At 47.4% G+C, this 26,368-nt stretch overlaps 1 protein-coding gene across 4 annotated transcripts; it reads right to left on the minus strand.

Moving 5' to 3' along the window:
• Positions 1–1,689: 1,689 nt before the first annotated feature.
• On the minus strand, positions 1,690–22,505 carry Fut2 (fucosyltransferase 2). 4 transcript variants are annotated; one of them, XM_063272138.1, is made up of 4 exons: positions 21,598–22,505; positions 13,154–13,261; positions 9,642–9,745; positions 1,690–4,464 (listed from the first exon to the last, which is right to left on the minus strand). In XM_063272138.1, the coding sequence occupies exon 4, from the start codon at positions 4,460–4,462 to the stop codon at positions 3,398–3,400; it is 1,065 nt and encodes a 354-aa protein (XP_063128208.1). In that variant the 5' UTR covers positions 4,463–4,464; positions 9,642–9,745; positions 13,154–13,261; positions 21,598–22,505; the 3' UTR covers positions 1,690–3,397.
• Between the last annotated feature and the right edge of the window lie 3,863 nt (positions 22,506–26,368).

A 26,368-nucleotide genomic window follows, 5' to 3' on the forward strand; every position in this document is an offset into this window, starting at 1 on the left:
CTTCGGGTGCGACATTGTCCTTCTTTTTTTTTTTTTAAGATTTATTTATTTATTATATATGAGTGCACTGTAGCTGTCTTCAGACACACCAGAGGAAGGCATCGGATCTCATTACAGATGGTTGTGAACCACCATGTGGTTGCTGGGATTTGAACTCAGGACCTCTGGAAGAGCAGTCAGTGCTCTTAACCGCTGAGCCATCTCTCCAGCCCGACATTGTCCTTTTTATTTCTTGTATTTTTACATATGGCACACCACATATGTATGTACTGAGGTCCTTGGAAGTCAGAGGAACCTGTTAGTCTAACCTGACATGAATGCTAGGTACTGCAACAGTGCCTGTAAGAGCAGCAAGCCATCTCCAGTCTGTTGTTCTCGGTTTGTTTGTTCTGTTTTTTTTTGTTTGTTTGTTTTATTGTTTTTTGTTTTGTTTTTGAGACAGCATCTGACTGTGCTCACTGCCATGTCCGTCTCTCCCTATCCCTAGCCCTCTGTGGCCTTTGCCTACCTAATCTCCACCTATCTCTCTGCCATCTCTCTGGCCCTGGTATCTTGGGCCCCAGGATACCAATTTCCAACCAAGTCTTATTCCTGTCTCCTGCACACTGTCCCCATCTATCCTCAGCCAATCAGCCTTGGGGCGAGGGAGAGCAGTGAGGAGCCCTGACAGCCCTGGGAGAGGTAGGGTTGGATGGCCAAGGAATTCTCTAGAAGGTGGACATTTGGAAGGCTGGTGCGGGTTTGGCATGGGTGTTGACTTGAGTGTGGTGTACTCCTCATCACTGCGACCCCAACTTCACATGTGTTCAGTCCCTCTGGTGGCTTCAGTGTCCCTGGGGGCCTCCGCTTTTATCCACATGCCACCCTTGAACTTCATAGAGGTGGAGGTGTCTCGTTTCCTTTCATTTCCCTTCGCCTCCTCCTCCCCTTACTTCCTCCTCCTCCTCTACATCCTCCTCCTCTTCCTTCTCCCTTACTTCTTCCTCCTCTTCCTTCTCCCTTACTTCCTCCTCCTCCAGGACAAAAATCTCCCTATGCAGCCCAGGCTTCCCTCAAATGGGACATCGTCAGGCTTCAGTTTCTAGTGTGCTCAAATTGGATGCACAGGCTACTACGCACGACCTTTTTTTAAATCTTAAATGTAGATGGCTGTCAAAAATCAGTGGATATAGAGATGGTCTGTGCCAACATCATTTGGAGATAGAATTCACATTCCAAATGAACCACCCGTTGATAGGCAGAGCTCATTGCTTTCCACAAACTCAGTTCATCTACCAGGTGGTCAATTTAAAAATTTAAAAATTTTAATTCATTTTCTGGGGTATGTGTGTGTGTTGTTGTTGTTGTTATTTTTTTTATTTGTTTTGAGGCAGGGTTTCTTTATAACACTGGCTGCCCTGGAATTCACTATGTAGACCAGGCTACCCCAGAATTCACAGAGATCTGCCTGCCTACCTCCAGAGCACTGGGCTTAAGCAGGTGAGGCACTCACATCTCACCTAGGCACATGAGGAATGACTCAAACCCACTCTTATCACTTTCAAGAATGTAAACTTGGGCTGGGCATGACTGGCATACATCGTTGATTTTATCAAGACCAGCCTGGTCTACATTGTAGGTTTCAGGACAGCCAGGGCTTTGTAGAGATACTGTTTCAAAAGACCAAACAAACAAACAAACACCATGAAATTGTGATGGAAAGGCACATTTTTATTTGTTTTGGATTTTTGAAAAAATATATATTTTTTAAAAATAAGATTTCTGTGTAGCCCAGGCTAGCCTCAAACTCAGAGATCTATTGGCCTCTGTCTCCTTAAGTGTATGCCACCACTGTTGAGCCTAGATTTTTGCAATTTTCTTTCTACTTCTGAGATGGGGGTCTCATGCAGCTCAGACTGATCTGCATTCCCTGTGTGGCTGGGGATGACTTCCAACTCCTGATCCTGATGCTAGGATCACAGGTGTGCATTGCTATACCCAGTTTGAGAATTTTCTTTGTTGAGAGAGGGCCTGAGGATGTAGGGCCTCCTGCCTTAGCCTTCACAGTACAAAGGTGAAAGTCAGGTGCTACCATGGCCACTCCAGGCTACTTCTTATGCACAGGATCAGCACTACCAACTTAGCAGGGGTTCTGGAGAGACACCTTGGGTTTCTGCTGTCCAAAAAGAACACCTTTCCGAGGCCTCTTCCCCCCAGATCACCCTGGCTGTTTTCATAATGGTAGCTGCATAGGTTGTATTTTTTAATTGTGAGAGGGATGCATCGTGTGTGCTCACACTTGAAGTGTAACAAGATGGTAAGATAACTCTGAAACATCTGGAGGGGTTCCCTAGGATTGGAGGTGTCCTACCAGGGCTGCAGAGGCAGACATGCAACCGGTGCATCTGAATTCCGCCCACACAGGTCTTCTCAGATGGACAGAGTAGGTAAAGAAGGAGTCCTTGGCGGACCCAGTCCCAAGGGCAAGCAACTGGGTGAGGGGACTGTGGGCTCATGGTAGCTCCCACATCCCTTTTGATCAAGTGCCTTTGTGCAGTGAATAACTCCTACTTTGGATCCCAGGGTAAACCAATCCCAGCATTCTTCCTCCCCTTGACTCATAACGAGCCATGTAGGCACACAGTGACACAACTCTTGTCAAGGGGACAGAGGAGCTAGCTGGATGCTTGTAGAGGGGTGGCTTTCACTGGACTTGCCTTTGGTCCTCTGTGTGCTGCTGGTGAGACCTGCCTCTCGCAGTGCCAGCTGCCTATGACTCCACTTCCAGGGATCCGACACCCAGCTCTGGCCTCTGAAGGTACTCCACACGTCCACACATACACCCATAATTTAAAAAGAGAAAGAATCTTAAGAGACTATGAGAAGTTCCTAGGTCACCACCTTCAAAGGTTCTTAGCAGACTCCAGTCAGTCGGGGGAAGGCAGTTGCTATAAAAAGACAAGCTGGCCTCCTCTCCTTGCTCAGGCTCCCTATCTGACTCTTGCCTGTCACATGCTGCCCCACCGTGGAAAAAAAAAAAAAAGTAGGCAGACTCAAGTTTGTCTCACCCTTCAAAAGGAACCTAAAGAAAAGACCATAGCGTGCCTTTTCTTGCTGCCTCTGGAAGTGGCTGTCTGCGGGTAGCAGCCCGTCTGGCGCCATGGGTCAGCTGTGCTGAAAAACGGTGATGGCACTGCTAGGAGTCTTCAGGAACAGGGGCCACTGATGATGTCTGAGCTGTTAACAAATGTTGGAGCTGAGCTGGCCGCATCTAACATGTAAATATGCTTTCTGAACATGTTAGTACTTCTCGTTGGCAGCCCAAGGCACACTTCTTCCCATCAGAAGGCTCTTCCTGCGACGTAACAAGTGACTCCTTTTGCCTTGAGGTGGAAGTGGGACCGAGGACAGGCTGGTGTTAGTGCTTAAGGAGTGGGGACAGATCGGCAGGGATGCCCACCCATTCGGGTAGGAAGGCTGCCTCTGGCTTAAAGACTTTGAGGAACGGAGAATCCGGAAGGGTGTAGTTGGCTAAGTAGATGGTATCACCACCTGCCAGGTAGGCAGCCCAAATCCCAAAGGTCCCAATAGTCATGATGGTGTGGTTGCACTGGGTGAGCAGCGCGAAGTCCTTGGCTGGCGACCCCTCAATACCATTGCCCGCGAACACCACGTCTCCTCGGGAAGCATTAATGTTCTCCCGGCACCAGGCCATACCGTTGCTTGTAACCACGAAGACTGGAGATGAATAGCGTGCCCGGAACATATCCAGGGCCTTTTCCAGGTAACCCCGGTCAGCCACCACGCCCTTCCACACATTAGGCATGACATGCACATAGTCCCCTCGGCGCACATGGACACCCACAAAAGTACTCGGCTGGCTCCCATTCACCCGCAGACCACGCAGGAAGGCCTGGGCCTCCTCCCGCACGTGGTCATGCAGGGTGAACTCCTTCAGGATCTCTGGGCGCAGGTGGTGGTAGAAGGTCCAGGAGCACGGGTATCCCGTGAAGCGCACAAAGTGTCCCGGAATGTGGCGGTAACGCTCCTCCATCCAGTCGTTGAGATGGTAATTCTGCCATGGGATCTTTTTGGCCGTGTCGCTGTGTAACACCGGGAGGCTGATCCTGAAGATGGGCGCTAGAGCGTTGTGCATGGATGCGGGGATGAACGCAAGCCGTCCGTTCATCCTGGCCAGTGCAAAGAGTGTGGCGTATTCGCCCATCTGGTTCCCCAGCCGGCCAATGGAATTGATCGTGAACATGCCCCGCAGCTCTCCATTCCCATGCTGCTCGCTGTCCCGTCGCATCTCTGGGCTTTCTGTGTTTCCCGAGGACATTTGAGTCGTCATCGGTAATTCCTTCTCTGACAGGGGTTGGAGCTTCACTATTCGCTGCTGGAGGTGGATGATGGTGGAAGTCACGAAGACAAAGATGAGGAAGTGGGCCAGAGGAAAGGAGAAAGGAACCTGGGCGCTGGCCATGGCTACCAGGAAAGAAAGCACAACAGGTTACCCGGAGGGCAGCTTAGGTGCATGCTTGCAACCATGTATGCATAAATAACTAACACCCATCGGGTTCTTTCGGGTTTGTTTGATACATGATTTCACCCTATAGTTCAATCTAGCCAGAAACTGTGTGGCCCAATCTTTCTGTTTTGGTGTTGGGATTACGGAGTGAGCCAATATGCCTTACTTGATGTTCCTTTAGAGGGAAAATGTGTTTTAAGTTCTCAAATGAGGAATGATGGGAAAAAAACCCCACAACAATAGAAAAATCAGAAGCATTATGGGAGACATAGGAAAGGGAGGGAGGTCCTCATTCCAGAGTCCAAAGCCTCTCACAATCTCAGAAGAATTCCAGCGTAATTAGTACCCTGTGCTGAGGGTCTATAGGTAATAATAGCCCTTTTATATATACATATTTTAGCCTAAGTAACAGTACACCAAGCTTAAGGCCTGAATGTATATGGTCAGTGGCTGACTTCATTCCACATTGCCTGAAAATATCCCAGGGCATCTTCTACTTTATCACAGATCCCTCTTTTCTCCACTAGTTGATAGAAATTAGTTCCAGCTTGGCATAGTGGTACAGGCCTGAGATCCCAGCTACTGGGAAGACTGAGGCCGGAGGACTACAGTTGGAGTCCAGCCTGGTCTACAAAGTGAGTTCCAAGCCAACCAATGCTACAAAGAGAAACTTACAAACAAAAAACGAAACAAAAGTAACAGAATGGTTGGGGAGATGATCCAGTGCTTAAAAGCCCTTGCTGCCAAGAAGTGCAGGCGAACAGGAACTGGATGTAGATCTCTCCTGAGAGATACAGCCAGAATACAGCAAATACAGAGGCGAATGCCAGCAGCGAACCACTGAACTGAGAATAGGACCCCCGTTGAAGGAATCAGAGAAAGGACTGGAAGAGCTTGAAGGGGCTCGAGACCCCATATGAACAACAATGCCCACCAACCAGAGCTTCCAGGGACTAAGCCCCTACCCAAAGACTATATACATGGACTGACCCTGGACTCTGACCCCATAGGTAGCAATGAATAGCCTAGTAAGAGCACCAGTGGAAGGGGAATCCCTTGGTCCTGCCAAGACTGAACCCTGAGTGAACGTGATTGTTGGGGGGAGGGCGGTAATGGGGAGAGGATGGGGAGGGGAACACCCATATAGAAGGGGAGGGGGAGGAGTTAGGGGGATGTTGACCCGGAAACTGGGAAAGGGAACAACATTCGAAATGTAATTAAGAAATACTCAAGTTAATAAAAAAAAAAAAGAAAAAAGAAAAAAAAGCCCTTGCTGCTGCTTTTCAGAGGACTGGAGTTTAGTTTCCGGCACCCATATTTGGGAGCTCAGAGCTCCCTGTAACTCCAGTCAAGATTAGATGTTTCATTGGCCTTTGCAAACTGCACAAACATGCATGCACACACACACACACACACACACACACACACACACACACAAACAAATAAACCCAAAACCAATCTGTATACAGTGGGACACCTTCGATCTGAGGTCTCTGGAGGCTGACAGATCTGCATGGGTTCAAGGCCAGCCTGGCCTACAGGGTAAAAACCAGTCTCAGAATAAAACAACAAAAACGAAGAAAACACTACAAAACAAAATAGGAAACTCTAAGTGGGGTTTGATTGGACTCTGGTACTGTCATGTGCTTCCAATCAGGTTCAGGAGCCTCTGTACACTGAAGGCTATGTCTAGAGCAGTACTTCTCAACCTTCCTAATGCCGTGATCCTTTAATAAATCTTTTAATAAAATAAAGATTCTTATGTGGGGACCCCCCTCCAACCCCCACACACACCATAAAATTATCTTCATTGCTATTTCATGTAATTTTGCTCCTGGTATGAATTGTAATGTAAATAAATATCTGTGTTTTCTGTGGTCTTAGGTGACCCCTGTGAAAAGGTCATTAGACCCCAAAGGGGTTGCCACCCACAGATTCTAGAGGAAGGTGAACCTTGTCACTTGCAGCCAGGGTGGGACCAACATGCATGCCAAGAATTAGTTAAACAAAGTCCAGGTGAGACCAGCAACTTCAGATCCAGACCTGAGTGACGGGAAAGAAAATTTTGGGGGGCTCAAGGTCTTCAGGTTCCCCAAGTTCTTCAGAAGTCTTACGTCACCTCATCCTGGAGGATGTGTGGTTGGGAACACTGAGTATGCTCTGCTACCGGTCTCCAAAGGAGGCATTGTGCACCTCCAGGTAAGAGACAAAAGTTCTGGCTTCCTTGGCTCCAGGCCTGTAACCCTGACCACAGGTTTAGGCTCAGAGACTCTGAGTCAAGAGGATTTGGGCATTAAATCAAGCAGCTTGTAAACAGATCAAAGCTTAGAGGCTGAATGCTGCACGGGCGTATGCTTACAAAGTCAACTTAGCATAGAACTGCAGGCAGAAATACAGTCCTCAGGCAGGGCACACTTTTCTGCTCTCTCAGTACTCAGGAGGCTGAGGCAGTGGAATGGCTGTGAGTTTGGAGCTAGTCTGCACTGTGTGAAGTGCTTCATAAATACGGATTGGAGACATAACCCAGCAGTTAAAGGTCTTGCCGTATAAACGTGAGCACTTGCACTTGAATCACCAGCACCCACACAATAGCTTGGCAGACCACAGGGCAACCTGTCTCTGTACCCCAACAGCTGGTGCAGAGATAAGGAGATATTGGGGAATTGCTAGCCAGTCTAGACTAACCAGTGAGCTGTAGGTTCAGTGAGAGACCTTGCCTCAAAAATAAGATAGAGGAACTGATGGCTGGTTCAGCGGTTAAGAGCACTAGCTGCTCTTGTAGAAGACCACCTACAATAGGCGGCTCACAAATACCTGCATCTCCAGTTCTGGGAAATCCTGACACCCTCTGTCTGTCCTCCGTGGGTACCTGCACAAATGTGGTGCACATCACACAGACTCAGACTCAGACTCAGGCTCAGACTCAGGCACACGGATTAAAAATAAAATTAAGGAAGCTCTAAGCAGATGGCTCAGTGGGTAACGTACCTGCAGCACATGCGTTAGCTCCTCAGTCCCACCCAGCACCATGGAGAAGCCTGGCAGGGGGTCTGTAATCCCAGCATTGGGGGCTGGGTCAGAACCGGAACATCCTCAGAGCCTGCCAGCCAGCCAGTGCAGCCTGACTGTGAGCTCTGGGTTCAATGAAAGACTCTCTCTCTCTCTCTCTCTCTCTCTCTCTCTCTCTCTCTCTCTCTCTCTCTCTCTCTCTCTTTTCCAGAGCTGAGGACTGAACCTGAGGACTGAACCCAGGGCCTTGTGCTTGCTAGGCAAGCGCTCTACCACTGAGCTAAATCACCAACCCTGAAAGACTCTTTCTCAAACTAAGGCAGAAAACGACGATACAGGAAGACACCTGACATCACATAGAAGACAATGATTGCTGATCTGGTCTCCACATGCACAGGTAAGTGCTTGTAGAGGCATACATGCATGTGTTAACACAGGAGTGCGCGTGCGCGCGCGCGCGCGCACACACACACACACACACACACACACACACACTCAGGCCTGTTGACTCAATGCTTGGACGTGAACTGCGTGAGTCTAGAATGTTGGCTAACCAGGTCATTTCCAGGTGTCAAATCAACACCCGCCCGCCCCGTCCGGACGTGCCTGTCCAGTCCCCTAAGATTCACCAAAAGGCCTTGCTCGATCGTGTTTGCTTCCCAGCTCAGCCAGACTCTTGATATTATTTATTTTTGCTTTTATTAGACTGAGTCTCACTCCATAGCCCAGACTGGCCTTTATAACACACTATGTTGCCAAGGCTGGCCTTAAATTCATAGCAATCCTCCTGTCTCAGCACCTGCCCCGCCCTGCCCCGCCCCGCCCCTCGAGTGCTAGGGTGACAGGTGTGAGCCATAGAAAATCTAGGACAGGTTTCCAACCTCTGGAGGTAAGCACATGGGAAATTCCCCACAGCTACAGAGCCTGCTGGTAGCAAGAGTGGAGGTCCCTAATGCCAGCACTTGAAAGGCTGAGGCAGGAGGATCCCACAAGCCTGGGCCATAGTGTGCATGAGATCAGAGGCAGGTCACCAGAGAGCAAAAGGGAAGGACAGAGCAGGGGTGGAGGGGACAAGTGGTGATGGCTTCATCCTACCGACTCTGTCTCCTTGCAGGATTAGTCTTTTTCTTTTTCCTTTTCTTCTATGCTACTGGAGATGGAATTCAGGGTGCCCATCATGCTTAGCAAACACTTTGCTATTGAGCCACACCCCAGCCCCTCACTGGGGGATTCCAGACAGGGGCTTTACCACTGAGTCACACCCCCAGCCCCTCACTGGGGGATTCTAGGCAGGGGCTCTACCACTGAGCCACACCCCAGCCCCTCATGGGGGATTTGAGGCAGGGGTTCTACCACTGAGCCACACCCCATCCCCTCACTGGGGGATTTGAGGCAGGGGCTCTACCACTGAGCCACGCCCCCAGCCCCTCACTGGAGGATTCTAGGCAGGGGCTCTACCACTGAGCCACGCCCCCAGCCCCTCACTGGAGGATTCTAGGCAGGGGCTCTACCACTGAGCCACGCCCCCAGCCCCTCACTGGAGGATTCTAGGCATGTGCTCTACCACTGAGCCACGCCCCCAGCCTTATTTGTTGCTTTGTTGTTGTTTTAACTTTGAGAGAGTCTCACAGAGTTGCTTAGGCTGACCTTGAATTCATTCCCAAGGTAAGGTGCTTCAGCTCTGGAGTACTGAGATCATAGGCTGCTGTCATTATATTAGGCTGAGTCAATACTTCTGGTCTTTTTGCTTTTGCCTTTTGTCAGGTCCAAAGGAAACTCCCGCAGATTCTGGTGGCCCCCTTCTCTCTACCACAGGAGCTTTACTTACCAATGTCTTAAAGGGACACAGGCTATAGGTGTCATCTTTTAGCCCATCAAAGTGCATCCTGTCTCCAGGCTCACTCAGTACCTGGGCTCCTCTCAACTCCTCTCACCCCACCCCTCCCCTAAACCTCTCCAGCTCGTGGGTTTTCCTTCTGCCAGCTTCTCATTCCCATAAAACCCCTGCATTTTCAGCCATGGTTCCCTTGGTCCTTGTCATGAGCAAGAAGGTAGGTGCCCACAGTTGGCATAATAAAAGTTATCCTAACTAGAGTCCTAAGCCTGTCACCCCAAGGCTGCTCACCTGCTGGATTTAACTTAGCTGAGAGTTCGCAGGTAAGGATTCCGGCGAGACTCTCCAGTCTCGGGGGAGATCAAGGTGGCCTCTCTCCAGGGTCTCCAGCAGTCCTGAAGACATGAGGAGCAATGCATTACTCTTGGTCTCTGTTTCTACACCGTCCGGTAAGCATTGTGGACTCGCTAGAAGCTGTGTGTCTGTTGTCTCAAGTAAGTGTATCGCTGGTATTAGGTTTCAAAAAAAAGAAAACAAATCTGGGACAAATGGTTGAGGTGCCTCTTTAACATATCAAAGTAGACTGGCAGGCTCTCAGCGCTGTAAGTACTTATTACACAGTCATTCTGGCTGGCTTATCTCCCCTGAACCTCTCCAGCTCTGACCGTCCACCCCCTGCCCACAGCTTCGCTGATTCCTATACGACGCAGCCATTTTGGCTACCAGTCCTCTTGGCTCTGCTCCTGGACCTCTCCTCCATTTGTCCTTTCTCCTCTTCCCTCTCTCCTTTCTTCCTCGCTTGCTCTGCATCTTCTCGATGCCTCAGGCTGTTTGTCTCAGATCTACAACAGACCTTCTCAGCCATACCTGGGAGGTTCTGCATTCTCAGGATTCCCTTTATCTTGAGCTGAAACCGCGGGAGGGGACATATGACTTCCTTTCCAAGGGACTCCAATTCTCCAAACCAAGCCACTGACTTGGTTCGTCTAAAGTATATCCAGGTCATTTGTTTCTGCTGGCTTCTGTTGCTTAGCACACTTGACTGTAAATTCGGGAGTCTGATTCTCCAGATGCTTCTTCCCTCCACTTACCCTCACTATCCCCCTCTCCTTGTCTATTCCATAAAGGTCTCTCTGGCTCCTGCAGCCTGCAGTGCCTCCTGGCCCCTCAATGTGCCTCTTGGAGCACAATCTACCATGCCCTCCAGATGCCATCTTGGCCTCTCTCTGACCTGCTGCACCCATGTGAGCTTCTCTACTACAGACGCCCTTCTTCCTCTATCAGAACATTTCCTGGGGCTGGGGATTTAGCTCAGTGGTAGAGCGCTTACCTAGGAAGCGCAAGGCCATGGGTTCGGTCCCCAGCTCCGAAAAAAAGAACCAAAAAAAAAAAAAAAAAAAAAAAAAAAAAAAAAAAGAACACTTCCTTTTCCCCAAAGCCTTCCCAAGTTTGCCTCTTTGGCGGCCTTCCTAGCTCTTCTCTGAGTCCCTCTTGGAACCGCCTACTTGTCCCTCAGCTCCTGTACCTTAAACTGTCCTGTACCTTTCCTAGCCTCTCACTCAGACATGTTTGACGTTCCTCCCTGGGGCGTTCTGTCCTCTCCTTTAGCTTCCTTACATCCTCCTGAACCACACAGAACCTTTTCTCTTTCTTACTCAGACACAGAGATGTTATCAGAGCCTCATTGTCTTCCTGCAAACTGCTTGGCCAAAGACAACACACTTGATTTCTAAAGTCTCTCATATGGTAACAATCTCTGCCACTGCACAAGCAAATGATCCTAGGCTGGAGGGATGGCTCAGTGGTTAGGAACACTGACTGCTCTTCCAGAGGTCCTGTGTTCAATTCCCAGGAACCACAGGGTGGCTCACAACCATCTGTAAAGGCATCTGATGTTTACTTCTGGCATGCAGGTATACAAGCAGATAGAGCACTCATGCATTTAAAATAAATAAGTAAATAAATTCGTAACCCACACATGATCCCTGTACCAACTGGTTTTACGTGTCATCTTGACACATGCTAGAGTCATCAGGAGGAAGTCTCACTTGGAGAAATGCCTCCATGAAACCTAGTTGTAGGGCCTTTTCTCAGTGAGTGAAGCTTTGGGATGCAAGCCAGTGAGCAGCACCCTATAAGGCCTCTCCATCAGCTCCTGCCTCCGGGATCTGCCCTGCCCTGTTCCTGCCTGACTTCCTTCAATAATGAGCAGTGATGTGGACGTGTTAGCCAAATAAACCCTTTCCTCTCCAGCTTGCTTTTGGTCACGGTGTTTTGTCACAGCAGTAGAAACCCTGACTAAGGTGACCCCCACATTTCATACAGCTAAACTGCACTACATTTCCAAAGGTCTCTCATCTCCACATTCTCTACTTTCCACTCCCATAAAAGCCCTTTACCATCTGGCGTGGTAGCACACACTTTTAGTCCCAGCACTCGGGAGGCAGACAGATCTCTGTGAGTTCTGGGGCAGCCTGGTCTTCAAAGAGAATTCCAGGACACCCAGGGCTATACAAAGAAACTTTTTCTTGAAAAAAAAAAATAAAAAGAGCCAAAAACCCAGGATAGCCAGGGCAACATATAGAAACCCTGTTTTGAAAAACCAAAACATATATATAGATATATTATATATACGTACACACACATACATACACACATATACATATATACACATATGTATATATGCATATATTATACATTTATATGTATATATCTATATATACATATATATGTATAATATATTGATGATATAGATATTTTAAAATCTATTTACACCACATGACTAACCTCCATCTTGGCTGATGACTTAATCAGGATGGAAAGAAAAACCATGTGGCTTTGCTAAATCTTTGCGGCAAACCTTTTCCTTGTTGTAAACTTTTTTTTAATATTTTATTTATTTATTATATATTATGATTACACTGTCACTATCTTCAGACACACCAGAAGAGGGCATCAGATCTCATTTCAGATGGTTGTGAGCCACCATGTGGTTGCTGGAATTTGAACTCAGGACCTCGGGAAGAGCAGTCAGTGCTCTTAACCGCTGAGCCATCTCTCCAGCCCCTTGTTGTAAACTCTTAAAGATAATGAAGACACGAAAGTTATGTCCAATCACCTTATACAAGATCACATGTTTAAATGTGCTCAGAAGTATGTTTGTAGTCATGCTAAGTGCAAGTCATCCACAGGGACGAGCTTTATTTAGCCTCCTGTATGTGTTTTTCAAGGTTAAGTCTAAAGCAAGTAACTAAAAACAAATGATTTTAATTCAGCTAACCTTAATAGATAGATGGTCATCAAACTCTTCAGAGATCTGCTGAATTTAAATTTAAAATGCTTAATTTTAAAAAACCTTCCCACAACAGACAGAGGTGCCAGCTTCTACAGACCACCCTAAGGTCTCCAAAGAACCCAAATGCTGCCTGGATCGTGGTGACTCTAACCACAAGAAGGAACTGCCCCGCGCCTCTCCCACCGTGGGGACTCTGCCCAAACTGCGGACTCTACCTCCTCTTAGTAAAGTCCATTTTCCCAAGTACCTTCTCTCTAGGAAGATCTCTCAGACCTTCTGGGTGTGGCAGAAAAAGGCCAGTGCTGTCCTGTGCAACAGATGAAATGCTGGATGTTGTGGCGGCCAGAGACTGACTTCTCTGACCCAACAAAGGCATGGAGACCATGGGGTGCTAGGGTAGCCATCTAGGGTAGCCGTTTCGTCATTTTAACTGACACAGAGGCCATCTGGATTATACTTCCGCTCTAATCCATCCTCTGAAGCCTCTGAGGACACTGACTGACTGTACCTTTATGCTGAGAGCAGCAAGCCAGCTCCCACCTCAGGGCTGCCGCTGCCTGGTGAGTTCATTCCATACGGAAAGTCAGGGTCTTACTTTTCCAGAGTTCTGGGTCTGCTGCCGAGAAAGACGAACACAGACAGTTTATCTTGCGAACAGACTTCACCCTGCTAGGGATAAACTCACAAGATAGATTTCAATACAGCTTTAAAAAAAAAAAAAAACTCTTCTTTTATTTGAAGAAACTTGCTTTACATTGACTGGTTCAGGAATCAACCACTTGTGTCTTGTGGTAAACCACTGGATAGAAGAAAAACGTTTAAATGTTTACAGCGACAAGCTTTATTTCGAAAAACGTTTGAACAAGCCGTGAGTGTCTAAGACAGTGTTTTAAGTAAGGCGTGCAAACGCCAAGTTCCAAAGGGCTAAGTGAGTGATTCAAGGCATGTAAAAAAATAAAATAAAATAAAAAATGTTTCGTATTTCGTTCCCACTCTGTGCTATTTATTGCTATACGAAGACTTCGAAAGTTCAGAGTCTTAACGTCAGTCAGTGAAGGTCTGATAAGCTGCTAATCTAACTCTGGTAAGGCAGGAAATCTACTGCCACTAACTACCATAGTCATAAGCTCATTGAATTTCCTTTGGTCGTCTTGTAAGTGCAGACTCAGAAGTGTGGGTGTACAGGCAACTTCACTGACCTGCTCTCGGGGACCTGCAGTTGCTCACGACATCACTGCCACTGCCAGCCGTGCCAGATGTGTGTGGCAGATAAAAGAAGCCTCCTGCCACCCCAGCTATCTCTCTGTGCCTTGCGTTCCCTGTCTCTGGTCCCCGTATCTGTCCCCTCCCTGCCCCCTCTCTCTGCCCTTATGGCTGCCCGTCTATGTGTCCACTGGTCTGGCACTGTTCCTTCCTTAAATTTGCACTCCTTTCCCCTCCCCCGATACATCTCTTTTGCACCAAATCTGTTGCATGGTGTAATTTCTCAGGCCTTGGCATGGCCTCACCAAAAATACCCCAGCCACCCGCAGACCCCCCAGCACGTTATATTTTATAACATTGGTGCCATGACCTTGAAGGGACTCTCCTGGTGTCTGGCACACTGGGATCCCACCGGCCTGCTACACCTGTAATAGGTCTGCTTTCTGGTCCACAGATCGTCAGGCCCGCCATCCAACACCAGCAATTGGCGAGTTCTCTCTTTAACTTGCCTTAAATGCTTCTCTGAGTCTGACCATTTCCCTGGAGAAGGCTTCCTTTCTCCAGCACGGTTTCTCTTGCCTTCTTGGTTTCTCTTGAAAATCCTGAGATCAGGTAAACCGGGTCTGCTTGGGCTTAGCCCTAGCCCTGTCCACTGAATGACAATTCAGTGGGCAGCTTTTGCCTTCTCAGTTTGGTCTCCCTTGGGTCCTTTGCGTCTCGCTGCAGACCCAGGCCTGGGGGACTCCTCTTCTCATCTGTGGGAACTGCTTCCTCTTACACGTTGCTTTTCTAATCAAACCTGCCTAATATATTGCCCAAGCAATGGGGTGTGTATGGGGGGGTGTGAGACAATTTCCTCTTCTCCATATTCCCTTTTCCTTGCTCCAAGCCCTACTTGCTTCTGGCTGGTGTCCCTTCCCTGATTGAGTAAATGTCCTGCCTTTAAGTTTGTAACAACTGGGAGTTGGAGACAGATAGGAGCAGAAACTGTAACACACTCTTTGCCCCTGCAGTATCTGCTCAGAACCACTCCTAAGGTATGTGAGGATCATTTGTCTGTGACTCTGAATCCAAACTGCAGAATCCACCTGTGTCCGCCCCAGGCCTCTGGCTCCTACGAGCCTGCCAGCCTGGACCACGGGCCCCTCCTTGCTCCTGGCTTTCTGAGGCCAGCCTGCGCTAAGCTAAGAGTGCTCTCTCTTCCTTCAAGGACTCAGATTTCGTTACAACTTGGCCCATTCAAAGGCCACAAATTACCACACCTGATTTCCTAATTCTCACTGCCATGGACAAATGGTTCCCAGGTGTCGTATGTCTAAACTTGCTCTGCTCTAGACCTTAGGTTCTCCTTCCTCATTCTTAAAACTCTTTATCTGGGCTTACTTTGCAATCTTCTCTAAAAAATATTAATATCATACTGTAAACTCTTATCGAAGGAAGGATTTGTAAGTTGCTCATTGGGTATGGTCTAAAAAAAATCCATGTAATTAGGAAAACAAATGTTGGCCGTGTGTGTGCATGTGAACTTGGCCACATGGCTTGCAACCTGCCGTGTGATTTCACCAACTTAAGCAACAATCATAAAACTTCTCAGTCCTACTGAGCCCATAGTTTATCACTGTCTCTCCTTTTAGACCAAGAAAGCAGCAACAAGCCTCAAATATTTTAAATTGATCTGGATTTTTGTATGATGATAGAAACTCAAGATTATATTTGCTACAACATTCTGTATATGTGATTCAACTCCGGCTTAAAATATTTTGTATATGATAATATTTTGAGGTTACAAAGTTCAATTCAGATTAACAAAAGTTAATTTAAATGTCTGTGTAATCTTTATGTCTTTGCTAATGGCTCAACAATGGGCTGCTAGGAAATGTAGATAAGTAACCACATGTTTAATAAATAAGATATATTTGATAACCAGGGTTTATAAACTCCTAAGGTCTAGTCAGGTCCACAACAACATTTACCAAGATTCTATGTCTTTGATCAAGGTTTATAAACTCCTAAGGTCTACTCAGTTTCACAGTAATATTTGTCTAGCTTCTTTGTCTTTTAAGTTTTAGCTGTTTAGATAAACTAAGCCATACAGAAATCTTCAATATTCCGTAATGATGCCATACAGTAGGCTCAGCAAAGTTGCCAGTCTCTGTGGACTGTATGAGTTAAAAGTTTTGTTTTGATACTAGAAGAGCATCAGGTCAAAATTATAATTGAAAAAAAAAAAGCAAAAAAACAAGGGCAGCATTGGGCTTCCTTTTTTAAAGATTGATTGATTGATTTATTTATTTATTTATTTATTTATTTATTGTGATAAAGCACACCAGAAGAGGGCATCAGATCCCATTACAGAAAGTTGTGAGCCACCATGTGGTTGCTGGGAATTGAACTCAGGACCTCTGGAAGAGCACACAGTGCTCTTAACATCTGAGCTATCATCTCTAGCCCCAAAATCATAATTTTTAAGGCTCAAAATTAATAGGGGGGAGGAACATAAAGTCCTGGTCTTATAAAAGCTACTAAATTATTACAAACTGTAAAGGATAATTAAGAAGTAGAAGTTGGTAGTCAGTCACCTTATAAATAACTGAATTCTTCAATGCGTTCAGGACTATATTTGTAGTCATGCTAAGAACTGGTGCAATTAATTCCGAAACAAGCTTTTTTTTTTTTTTTTTTTTTTTTTTTTTGGTTCTTTTTTTTGGAGCTGGGGACCTAACCCAGGGCCTTGCACTTCCTAGGTAAGCGCTCTACCACTGAGCTAAATCCCCAGCCCCCGAAACAAGCTTTATTAAGCTTCCTGTGTACGCTTTTAAAGTCAGTAGAAACAAGCCAAGTTTGTCTAGTTAGATTTACTTTAGATAGACATGTTGTCCTGAAGCTCTTCAGAGATCTGCAGAGCATCGCGATTAAAATGTCTAATAGAAAAAGCTTTTTGTGATATGTGCCAGCTCCTGAGATCACCTCAAACCTTCCCCAAAGGCCCAGAAGAACTTGGAACTTGCTTTAAATGTGGCAAAGCTGGCCACTGGGTTACAAACTGCCTTTTGTTTCAACTGCTAACAGCACACTGTGGACAGGCAGGACACTGGGAAGTTGACTGCTTCACTGCCTGGACCAACGTAGGACAACCCTCCAAAAACTTCCTGCTTCCCAGGAGAGTCTGTCAACTCTCCTGGGCCTGGTGGGCCTGGTGATGTATGTATGCCCCACCAACCACAGAGGACCCCTGGGTGACTATCCAGGTTGCCAGTAGTCCCTGTCATTTTTATAGACTTGGAAGCTGCTTAGTCTGTACTTCCTGCTTCTCAGGATTTGTCCTTCTCAGGTCTCTGATGGATTTGAAGACTAGACCAGTGAACAATTTATCCGTTTTGCAGCAGAGACCAAGGTTTCAGATGCCTTCTTAGCTGTCTTCATGGTAAAAGTCAGGCCACAGCCCTTACTCTCAAAGAGCCACAGTCTACCTTGTTACCAGACTCAGGAGATGGGTTTCAAAGTAACTTTTGACTTTTCCTTCTAAAGAAACTTGCTCTACAATGGCTGCTCCCAGTAACCAACCACCTTGTCTCAAGGTGAATAACTGGATAGGAAAAAATGTAAAGTTTATATGGAGTCTGGGGATACAGAAGCATAAATTGTGAGGAGCTAAGGAAGTTGAGGGTCTGAGGTGTTTTAAGGTTGGTGAATCAAGTGATGAAGGTTGGAGGACGTGAATGCTTAAATGGTGATAGGAAAGTGATTTAAGGAGCATAAAAGGAATGGGAAATGCTTCAGATGGCTTCCCCCTTGCTATGCTGCTGTTGTATTAAGACTTTAAAAGTCCAGGGTTAATCAATATGAGTTGTGTTAAGTAATTGGTCTCAACTCTGGTAAAGCTTTCTACTATACCAGCCACTAGTATGATAACTGCCATCAGGTGTGTGGAGCCAATTAAAGACTCCTCCCCCTTCCCCTCCCCTTCCGCTTTCCCCTCCCCTCTTCCTTCCCCCTCTCATTCCCCTCCCCTCCTCCTTCCCCTCCCATTCCCCCTCCCCTCCTCTCTTCTCCCCCTCCAGCCATCCCAGTTCTCCCCGTTCTCTGTACACGCCCCCCTCATCTCTGCCCTCCTCCATCTGTCCACATGTTCAATCATCTGCCTCTATCCCTCCCCTAGGTCTTCACTCCTCTCCCCTCCCCCCAATAAACCTCCTGTGCCCCAGATCTGTTACATGGCATAATTTCTCAGGGGGTACACCTTGGCATGGTCCCCCTAAAGATACCCCCTCACCCTGTGCCACATTATATTTCATAACAAAAAGTGTGTCTCAAACATGCTAAAAACATGTGTGTCCAGTCTGTTTTCCGAACCCTCTGGACAGACGGAAGCGTGTTAATGCTTTTACCTCAGAATCATTTTTGGGTCCCCAAGCTGTTGCTATGTCCACTTAATGTGGACTTCACTACAGATTATAAACCTTGGTGAGGTCCTTATATCTCTTTCTGTAAACTTACAAAATTTTTGTAAGCTTCAGGAAGTCCTAACTTGTATCCACCCATCACAGGTCAAATAGACTCCAGATAAATGCTCCTAAGTTTCCACACCTGCATGGTCCTCAATGTGGAACCTCACCCCCACTCCCCCACTCCCATTCCCTGGTCTTGGGCCTCCCCTCTCCCTGATGACAGGCCTGGAAGTTTCAAATGTACACTCAAGATAAAAATTTTCCCCATAAACTCTTTAACTTTATTTTCTGTCCCTTGTCTATCTGTCCCAGCAGATTTCCAACCATGTTAGCCAGAGATGCTTCTGACTGGAATTTCTGACCAGCCTGAGCCCCTGCATCCTAGGCTGCAGGAAAGGAATCTGTGCTACAATAGCCCCAGGTAGTCCCACAGAACCTGGGCAGGGAGCACAACAGATGACCCCAGCCTCCACTTCTTTCTCTTCTTGTCTTTTGAATATCATCCCCGCCTTCCTGGAGCCTGAAACACCCCAGTTTCAGCAGGAAGTAGTTATGGAGGAGATTAACTCCCCCCACCACCCCATCATCAACAGAGGCTGAAATGTTAAGTCTCAGAGGAACCCGGGACCAATGGCTGAAGGGTCTGGTGAATGTATCAAAGTGGACCCTGGCTCTGAGCATTGCAAGCACTTGCTACAGTCATCCTGGTTGGCATACCCCACCCCTGGCCCTAAAGCTCTCCAGCCCCAGCTTCCTTCCTTCCCTTCCCTTCCCCCAGCCCCTTCGACTCCTGTATATACACAGCTTGGCTCTCGCTGCTGCTCCTAGACCTCTCTCTGTCCCTTTGCCATTTTTTTTCCCTCCCATTTCTCCTCCCCTCTTGCTCTCCATGCCCCCTTCCCCCATGACTACGTTCGGTCCGGACCCTTCCAGATTCCCCTGGCTGTTTTAGCCCTTGTATCTAAAACTGTCTCAACCACACCTTGACGTGGTTATGCTCTCGTTTTTAATCCAACTGGGTTCTGGTCTCCAGGCAGCTTTGCTGCAGTGGGGTTCCCAGCTGAGCTATTTTATCTGCCTAGAAGACACTTTATTCTGTTCATCACATTCCTCTTTGGCTTTTCTCTCAGTCTCCTTGATCTTCGCTCTGCCCCCTACACCCTCTCTTCTCCCGGCCTCGTCCTCTCGGCCACCTTTCCTATCTACTTTCTCTCCCTGTCCTGGACTCTTCCACATGCCTTTCTTTGGCTGTTCTGCCTCATATTTACAATAAAAACCTTCCACTTAACCATACCTTGGAGTTCTCATGCCCTCGCTTTATAGACAAGGTCTCACTAAGTTGCCCAGGCTGAGTTCATTCACTTACCCAGCCTGGCCTTGGACATTTGCCTTTTCTTTTCAGTCTCTGAGGTAACTAGGATGTCAGGCCTGCTCCACTAGGTTCATTTTGGCACCAATCCTACTGTGGGAAAATACTGAAAAAACACACTTTGAAATCAAACCTGTTAATCTGTGGGCTTTTGATCTGAGGGCTCGGAGTCTCCTACTGCAAACAGGAACACAGGAAGGCTTGTTTGGTTTGTGAGAGAAAGGAAAGTAGGGCGTTTCGGAATAATGATTTCAGGCTGCCTCCCTGCCGCTTCCCATTCCTCAAGAAGGGAAGCATTGGCATAGAGACCAAGGGGCAAAGAAAGGCCCGGAGCCTGCTGTGAAGGAACGTCTAGCTTTGGGAAGAAGACGGGGGTGGGGGTGGGTGGGGGGGTGGGGGTGGGTGGGGGGGTGGGGGCTCACAGGTTCACACCTTTAATCCCAGCACTCAGGAGGCAGGTGGATCTCAGAGTTCAAGACCAGCCTGGTCTACAGAGTGAGTTCTAGGACAGCCAGGGTTACACAGGGAAACCCTGGCTAGAAAAGCAAAAAAGGGTGGCCTTGACCTTTGCTTCAGACAGTTTGTAGAACTGCACAGTTCCTAGAACGGTAGGACCACAGCACTGATACCCAGAGCTGCTCCGACCTGTATCACAAACTCATGCTCATGTCGCCTTTGCTGTCTTCTCACGGGGACATCAGACAGCTAAGAAAGGGAGCTGGATTCACAAGACTCGTGATCCAAAAGCTAGGGGAGGAGCTTGGGTGAGTTTGGGAAGACCAACGACTGTGGGAGGGAGGACCGGAAGCTGAAGCCAGGGATGACTGAAGAGCAGCAGTTTGGGAGGTTGAGGTGGCAATGGGAGGAGCCTAGACTCTTTGTTCTCCTGATCAGGAAGACCAATCATCACGTGCCCCAGCCTCAGTTTGCCTTCCGTTTGAGGAGTGTCCTATGCCAGAAAGAGGTCCCAGCTTTGAAGGAGGAACCCTTCCCCAGTTTCCTAGAAGCAGGGGGATAAGCTCTCTAGATGTAGTCCAGGCTGACATCTAACTTACAGCAATCCTCCTGCCTCAGCCTCCTGAGTACTAGTGTGACAGGCAGAAGCTGCTTCGCTTGCCTCTTTCTACCCCGTGCCCTTTGGCTCAGCCGGCTCAGCGTCCTCACCTTCCCTTTCCCATCTAGAGAGCGCCTTGTCACCGCCTCTCCCGCCTCCCCCCGCGCCCCCCCCCGCGCCCCCCCCCCATCCCTTTACATCAGCTCAGAGACAGGAGTCAGGCCCAAGGCTAGCTCCACCCCATCAGTGCCATTCCTGTGACTGGCACTGCTTTCACCCTGTTCTGTTGCTGTGCCAAGGAACACCGGCAGTAGGAGTCTCGGGGTACTTTATCAGAGTAGCTGCCACATTGAAATCTCCAACAGAGGATGGGGTTCTGTGATGGATGGAGCCGGGATCTAAACCTCTCCACACGACAGGGGGCAGCTGCGGTTTCTGAGAGCCCCTAGGCTGATGTGAAAGCCAAGGCTATGGGAACAGGAAAATCCGGTTGCATCCAGCCCAATTCTGCCTTCTATCCACGTTTGTTACTGGAGTCAGCAGCAGGGAGAGAGCTGAGGACCCGAGAGGTGAAGGGGAGATTGGGACTAAGAATCCAACCAGCAGGCCAGGTGGCAGACGGTATGCAGGAAGTCGGGCTACGGCCTTGCTGGGGGAACACAGGGCTGGTGAACCAGGAGCTTGGGAGACCCAGGGATTGGAAAAACTAACGTCTGGGAACTCAGGATCTGGAGGACTCAAGAGCTGAAGGGACTTGAGGCTGGGACTCAGGATGGGAACCCAGAGTCTGGGAGAATCGGGGTCTGCGTCCTGCTTCTCGAAATGACATCTTTCCAGAGAGCCCTGGGGTGGGGTCCCGTTCCTGGATCCCTCCTCACCTGTACGCACCTCTTCTGGCTGTGGTAACAGGGAAATGACCTTCGAATGGACGGCAGGGTGGCTCTGCAGACTGGTGGCTCAGGGTACCTTCCAGCTTGGCTCTTCATTCAGAACCAAGGAAGCTTCCTGAGTCTACAGCCCTGGATAGAAACTCCACCCAGGGTGTACCTGCTGACATCCTAGAACCAGAGAGGCTGGGCCTAGAGGAGGGAGGTCAAAGGTTAGCTTCCTCTCAGGTGCCTGCCAGGATGACAGCCAAGAGGGGCAGTCTGAAGAAGTTGGCCAAGTTCAGCCTGCCTCCCCCTGCAATACTGCAGACCCCCGAGAGCCCCAACCTCGTTCAACAAAGACTTTTTGCTTTTGTACGCGTGCGCGTGTGAGTGCACACGTGTGTGTAGAGGGCCATTCAGCCCTGTTAGCAGTTGATTCTCAACTTAAAAAGAAAAAAGTGCGCATGCGTGGAGTTCCGAGGACGACATTTGGAAGTCCTCACATCCGACTTGGTCGGGCTCTCCTCTGTTCCTGCCACGCTGTGTGCCTCCAGCTGGATGACTTGAGAGCTTTTGCATGAGTCTCCTCTCTCTGCCTCCTCCCTCACTGTACGAGAGCTAGTATTGCAGTGTCACCCGAGTCAGGTTTGGGCGGAAGGTGCTTTCATCGGCGAAGCCATTTTACTGTCTCTCTTCTTCACCTCCTTTTGTGCGTGTGTTGGGAATTGAACTGGGGCCCTCGGGCTTATTCCAACTGAATGTTCTCTTCAGTTTTTTTAGTTTTGAAGCTTTTTTCTTAAAAAAAAAAAAGAAATATTTTATTTTTATTTATGTGTGTCTTTTGTGTTCAGTGCCTGGAAAGGCACTGGACCTTATGTAACCCTGGATGGCCTTGAAATTAAAGATCTACCTGTTTCTGCCTCCCGAGTACTAAGATGACTGCAGTATGCGCCCTAATACTATGCTCCCTCAATTGATCTCTGTGCACAGGAGCAAGCAAAGTACGGAGAGTGAAAGTAACTTTCCTGAAGTCACACAGCCATCTGAAGCCAGGCAAGCTGAGGCTTGGCAAAGGTCACACAAGAAACAATTGTCACTTCCGTTCATGAACTCGCTATTGTTTGTTTGTTTGTTTGTTTGTTTGTTTTGAGCCCGGGTCTCTCTAGAGCCAGAAGTCATTATGTATGTAGGCCAGGCTGACCTCAAGCTCCCAGAGTTCCATCTGCCTCTGCCTCCTGAGTGCTGGCATTAAAGAGTGCCACTAATATTAGGACAAAGTGACAAAAAGGGTCACTCTCAGCTCTGAGTGAAAGGCCAACTTGGAGGGGAGGGCATGAAAGAGATAGAGGCAGAGAGAAACAAAGAGAACTAACAAGACAGAGAGAGAGAGAGAGACAGAGAGAGAGACAGAGAGAGACACAGAGAGAGACAGAGAGAGAAAGAGAGAGAAAGAGAGAGAGAGCTCTTTGAAAGGGGCGCTTGTTGCTATGCAACTCTCCGTGCTGCATCATGGGAGATGTGCTGCACCTGTCTTTGGCAGGTGACGACACAAGCTGCTGCCACTGAGTTACTCAGAGCCAGGCTGGCAGGCTGCCAGATTTCCAACAACCACACCCAGCAATTGTGTTGCTACTTGTAATTTTTATTTTTGCTACAAGGGGTTGAATGGGACCCGTTTGTGCTGATCGGTTGTATTACCAGGTTACCCACATCACCAATCCTAGTTTCCTTTATTTATTTGTTTTTTAAATTTCTGTCCACTGAGTTACATAATGAATGGTCCGTTCTGTAAGCACAGACTCAGGTGGCAGAAGCAGTGACACCCCCAAGTTTGAGGCTGGCCTTCCATACTGAGTTCCAGGCAAACCAGGGCTACGGAGGGAGACTCTGTCTCAAAAACCTGTGAGTCTGTGATGGAGAGATGGCTCAGCGTTTGAGAGTTCAGGCTGCTCGTGCAGAGGACCTGCATGCAGTCCCCAGCATGTATTTTGTGGGTTGGGGGTGGGGAAGGGCAGCCTCAGAGTTAACTGTAACTCTAGCTCCATACACATAAACAAAACAAATTTTTTTTTTGGTTCTTTTTTTCGGAGCTGGGGACCGAACCCAGGGCCTTGCGCTTCCTAGGTAAGCGCTCTACCACTGAGCTAAATCCCCAGCCCCACAAAACAAATTTAAAACAACAAAAACTAGCCCAGCAGTGGTGACATATGCCTTTAATCCCAGCTCTGGGGAAGCAGACACAGGACGATCTCTAGATGAGGCTAGCCTGGTGATGGACAGCAAGTTCTAGGACAGCCAGGGATACACAGAGAAACCCTAGCTCAAAAAAACAAAAAACAAAACAAAATTAATTAACACCAAATTCAAAGCAAAATTAAAAAATAAAACAAAAAACCTCTCAGGAACAAATGCAATTATATATAGGTATGAAACTATTTAAATGATAACCTAAAAAATTAATTTTAAAATATGTTTGGAGGGCCTGAAAAGATGGCTCAAGGGATAAGAGCATGACCACGGTTCAGTAACCAGCTTTTACCTTGGGCTGCTCCCAACTGTAACTCCAGATACAGAGGATCTAGTGCCCTCTGCTGGCCCTCACAGGCACCTGCACTCATGTGCACACAACATACACACAAACATGTAACCTAAAATAATAAAACTAGGGATTGGAGAGCAGTAAGTGCACTCATTGCTCTTATAGGGGACCAGGGTTTGATTCCTAGCACCTACTTCAGGTGTCCACAACTCTGTAACTCCAGCTTCCAGGGAATCCAAATCCTCAGACCTCTATGTGCATCTGCACTCACACACATATCCATGACAGACACATACTTAAAAATAATAAAAATAAATCTTTCTTTTTTGAAAGTCCGGCCTGGGGAGAGAGCTCAGTTGGTAAAGAGTTCACTGCACAAACATAGAGGCCTAGTTCAGTCCTTAGCACCCACGTAAAAGCCAGGCATGGCAGTGTGTGCTTGTAGTCCTAGAGCTGGGCAGAGACAGAATTGGGAAGATCCTTGGGGCTCACTGCCCAGCTGCTAAGCCTAACTGGCTGCCGGGGGTTGGGGGCGCCTGCCCCAGCTGGAATGGGTTGAAGTGGAACACAGCTTCGGATGCAGGTCAGAAGACTGATGATCTCTGGCCCTGCGACTTTCTCTAACTGTATGGAATGTGCGCGCGCGCGCACACACACACACACACACACACACACACACACACACGTTTATTCTGTGGCTGAAAACTGCCTTTTTTCTTTTTACCTCTCTGTGCTTTATCTTTACTTTATAAATCTCTGTGCTTTATTAAACACTGAAGACTTAACTCTTTATTAACTCTTTTATCTCTGTGCTTTAACACTGTATCTTTATAACTATTATGTTATGTGAGTTATTAAGTGCTGGGGAAAGTTAACTCTTTATCTTTCTTATCTACTTTATAATTCTGTTTGAATAGCGCTGGAAAACTTAACTCTTCCTTTATAACCCCCTGGCTATGAACACTGGCTGTAAAGCATCGAGGAACCCGGTAAAGGATATTGCTAATCCTATCTCTCTTGCCCGGAAGCCTCGCCTCTCACTGGCCAGGCGTGAGGGAGGACTGGAGCAATTAACTTTTAGTGAACCAGGAAAAGAAAGTCACTCCCACAGGATAAAAAACTTTTACACAAGCAAATATATATAGACACACATCCCTTCATACGCACACTCACACTTTTGTTTGCATTCTCACTTACACATTAACACACTGACATTTTTGTGGGGCCCAACCACTGGTCTCATCCATTGCACAAGTATTCATGCATACTTACATGTACACACACACACACACACACACACACACACACAGTTTGGTGGATGGAGCAACCCCACCCCCCAACCCCATGAGCAGGTTTCTTTGTGCAAGCGCCTGTGCAGAGGGAACTCACTCATTCTGGATGAACACTAAGCTCCAACCTTTATTACTCAGAGAAAGGAAAAAAAAGTCCAGCTTTTTATTGAGTATGAAAAAGCCCTGTTCTTGTCAGTAAAAAGAAACCTGCTACTAAGAGAAATCCTGTCTCGTGGTAAGAAAAACCTTGCCCGCTCTTCCTCTGCTCTCTCTGCTTTCTTATTGTCATTGTTCCTGGTTCTCGTATTTCCTCAGGATACATGATCACATGGTAATCTAAGCACCTTTTTTCAAAAGTTCGTAACAAGTTCAGACATAAATTAAATCATAAATTGAATAAGGAATTCAACAGAGATGCTCACGTGTTCCCAGTAAGACTGGTTATCACTAAACTTCCTTAGCTGCCACCAGCTCCACGGGTTTATTAAAAGTTTAAAACAGGGGTTGGGGATTTAGCTCAGTGGTAGAGCACCTGCCTAACAAGCACAAGGCCCTGGGTTCGGTCCCCAGCTCCGAAAAAAAAAAGTTTAAAACAATAACTCTTAAGTCTAAGTATTTTTTTTTCATGAGGCAAATCCTTGTTTCTCATTAGTATTTAAGTTTTGTAGAGATAAACAATATTTTATCTTCTGTCCTTGGACCTACAATAAAATTTTCATTCCCTTTTACAAACTTTAGTTACCAGATAATGGCTTCACAGTTTGCCTAAAGGGATGTTTGATTGTAAATCCATTACACTCTCGATTTCTATCCTAGTGCAATTAGCTTGAGACACATGAAGTTTTGCGGGGCCTTAATCGCTGCCCTTTCTATAAAGGATTCAATAATTACTAGTATAAATTTAGAAATTCTACAGAGTAATTAGTAGGAATTAAGAATTCATCTGTCT

The sequence above is a fragment of the Rattus norvegicus genome, chromosome 1 (genome assembly GCF_036323735.1).
Source record: "Rattus norvegicus strain BN/NHsdMcwi chromosome 1, GRCr8, whole genome shotgun sequence".
NCBI classification, from domain to species: Eukaryota; Metazoa; Chordata; class Mammalia; order Rodentia; family Muridae; genus Rattus; species Rattus norvegicus.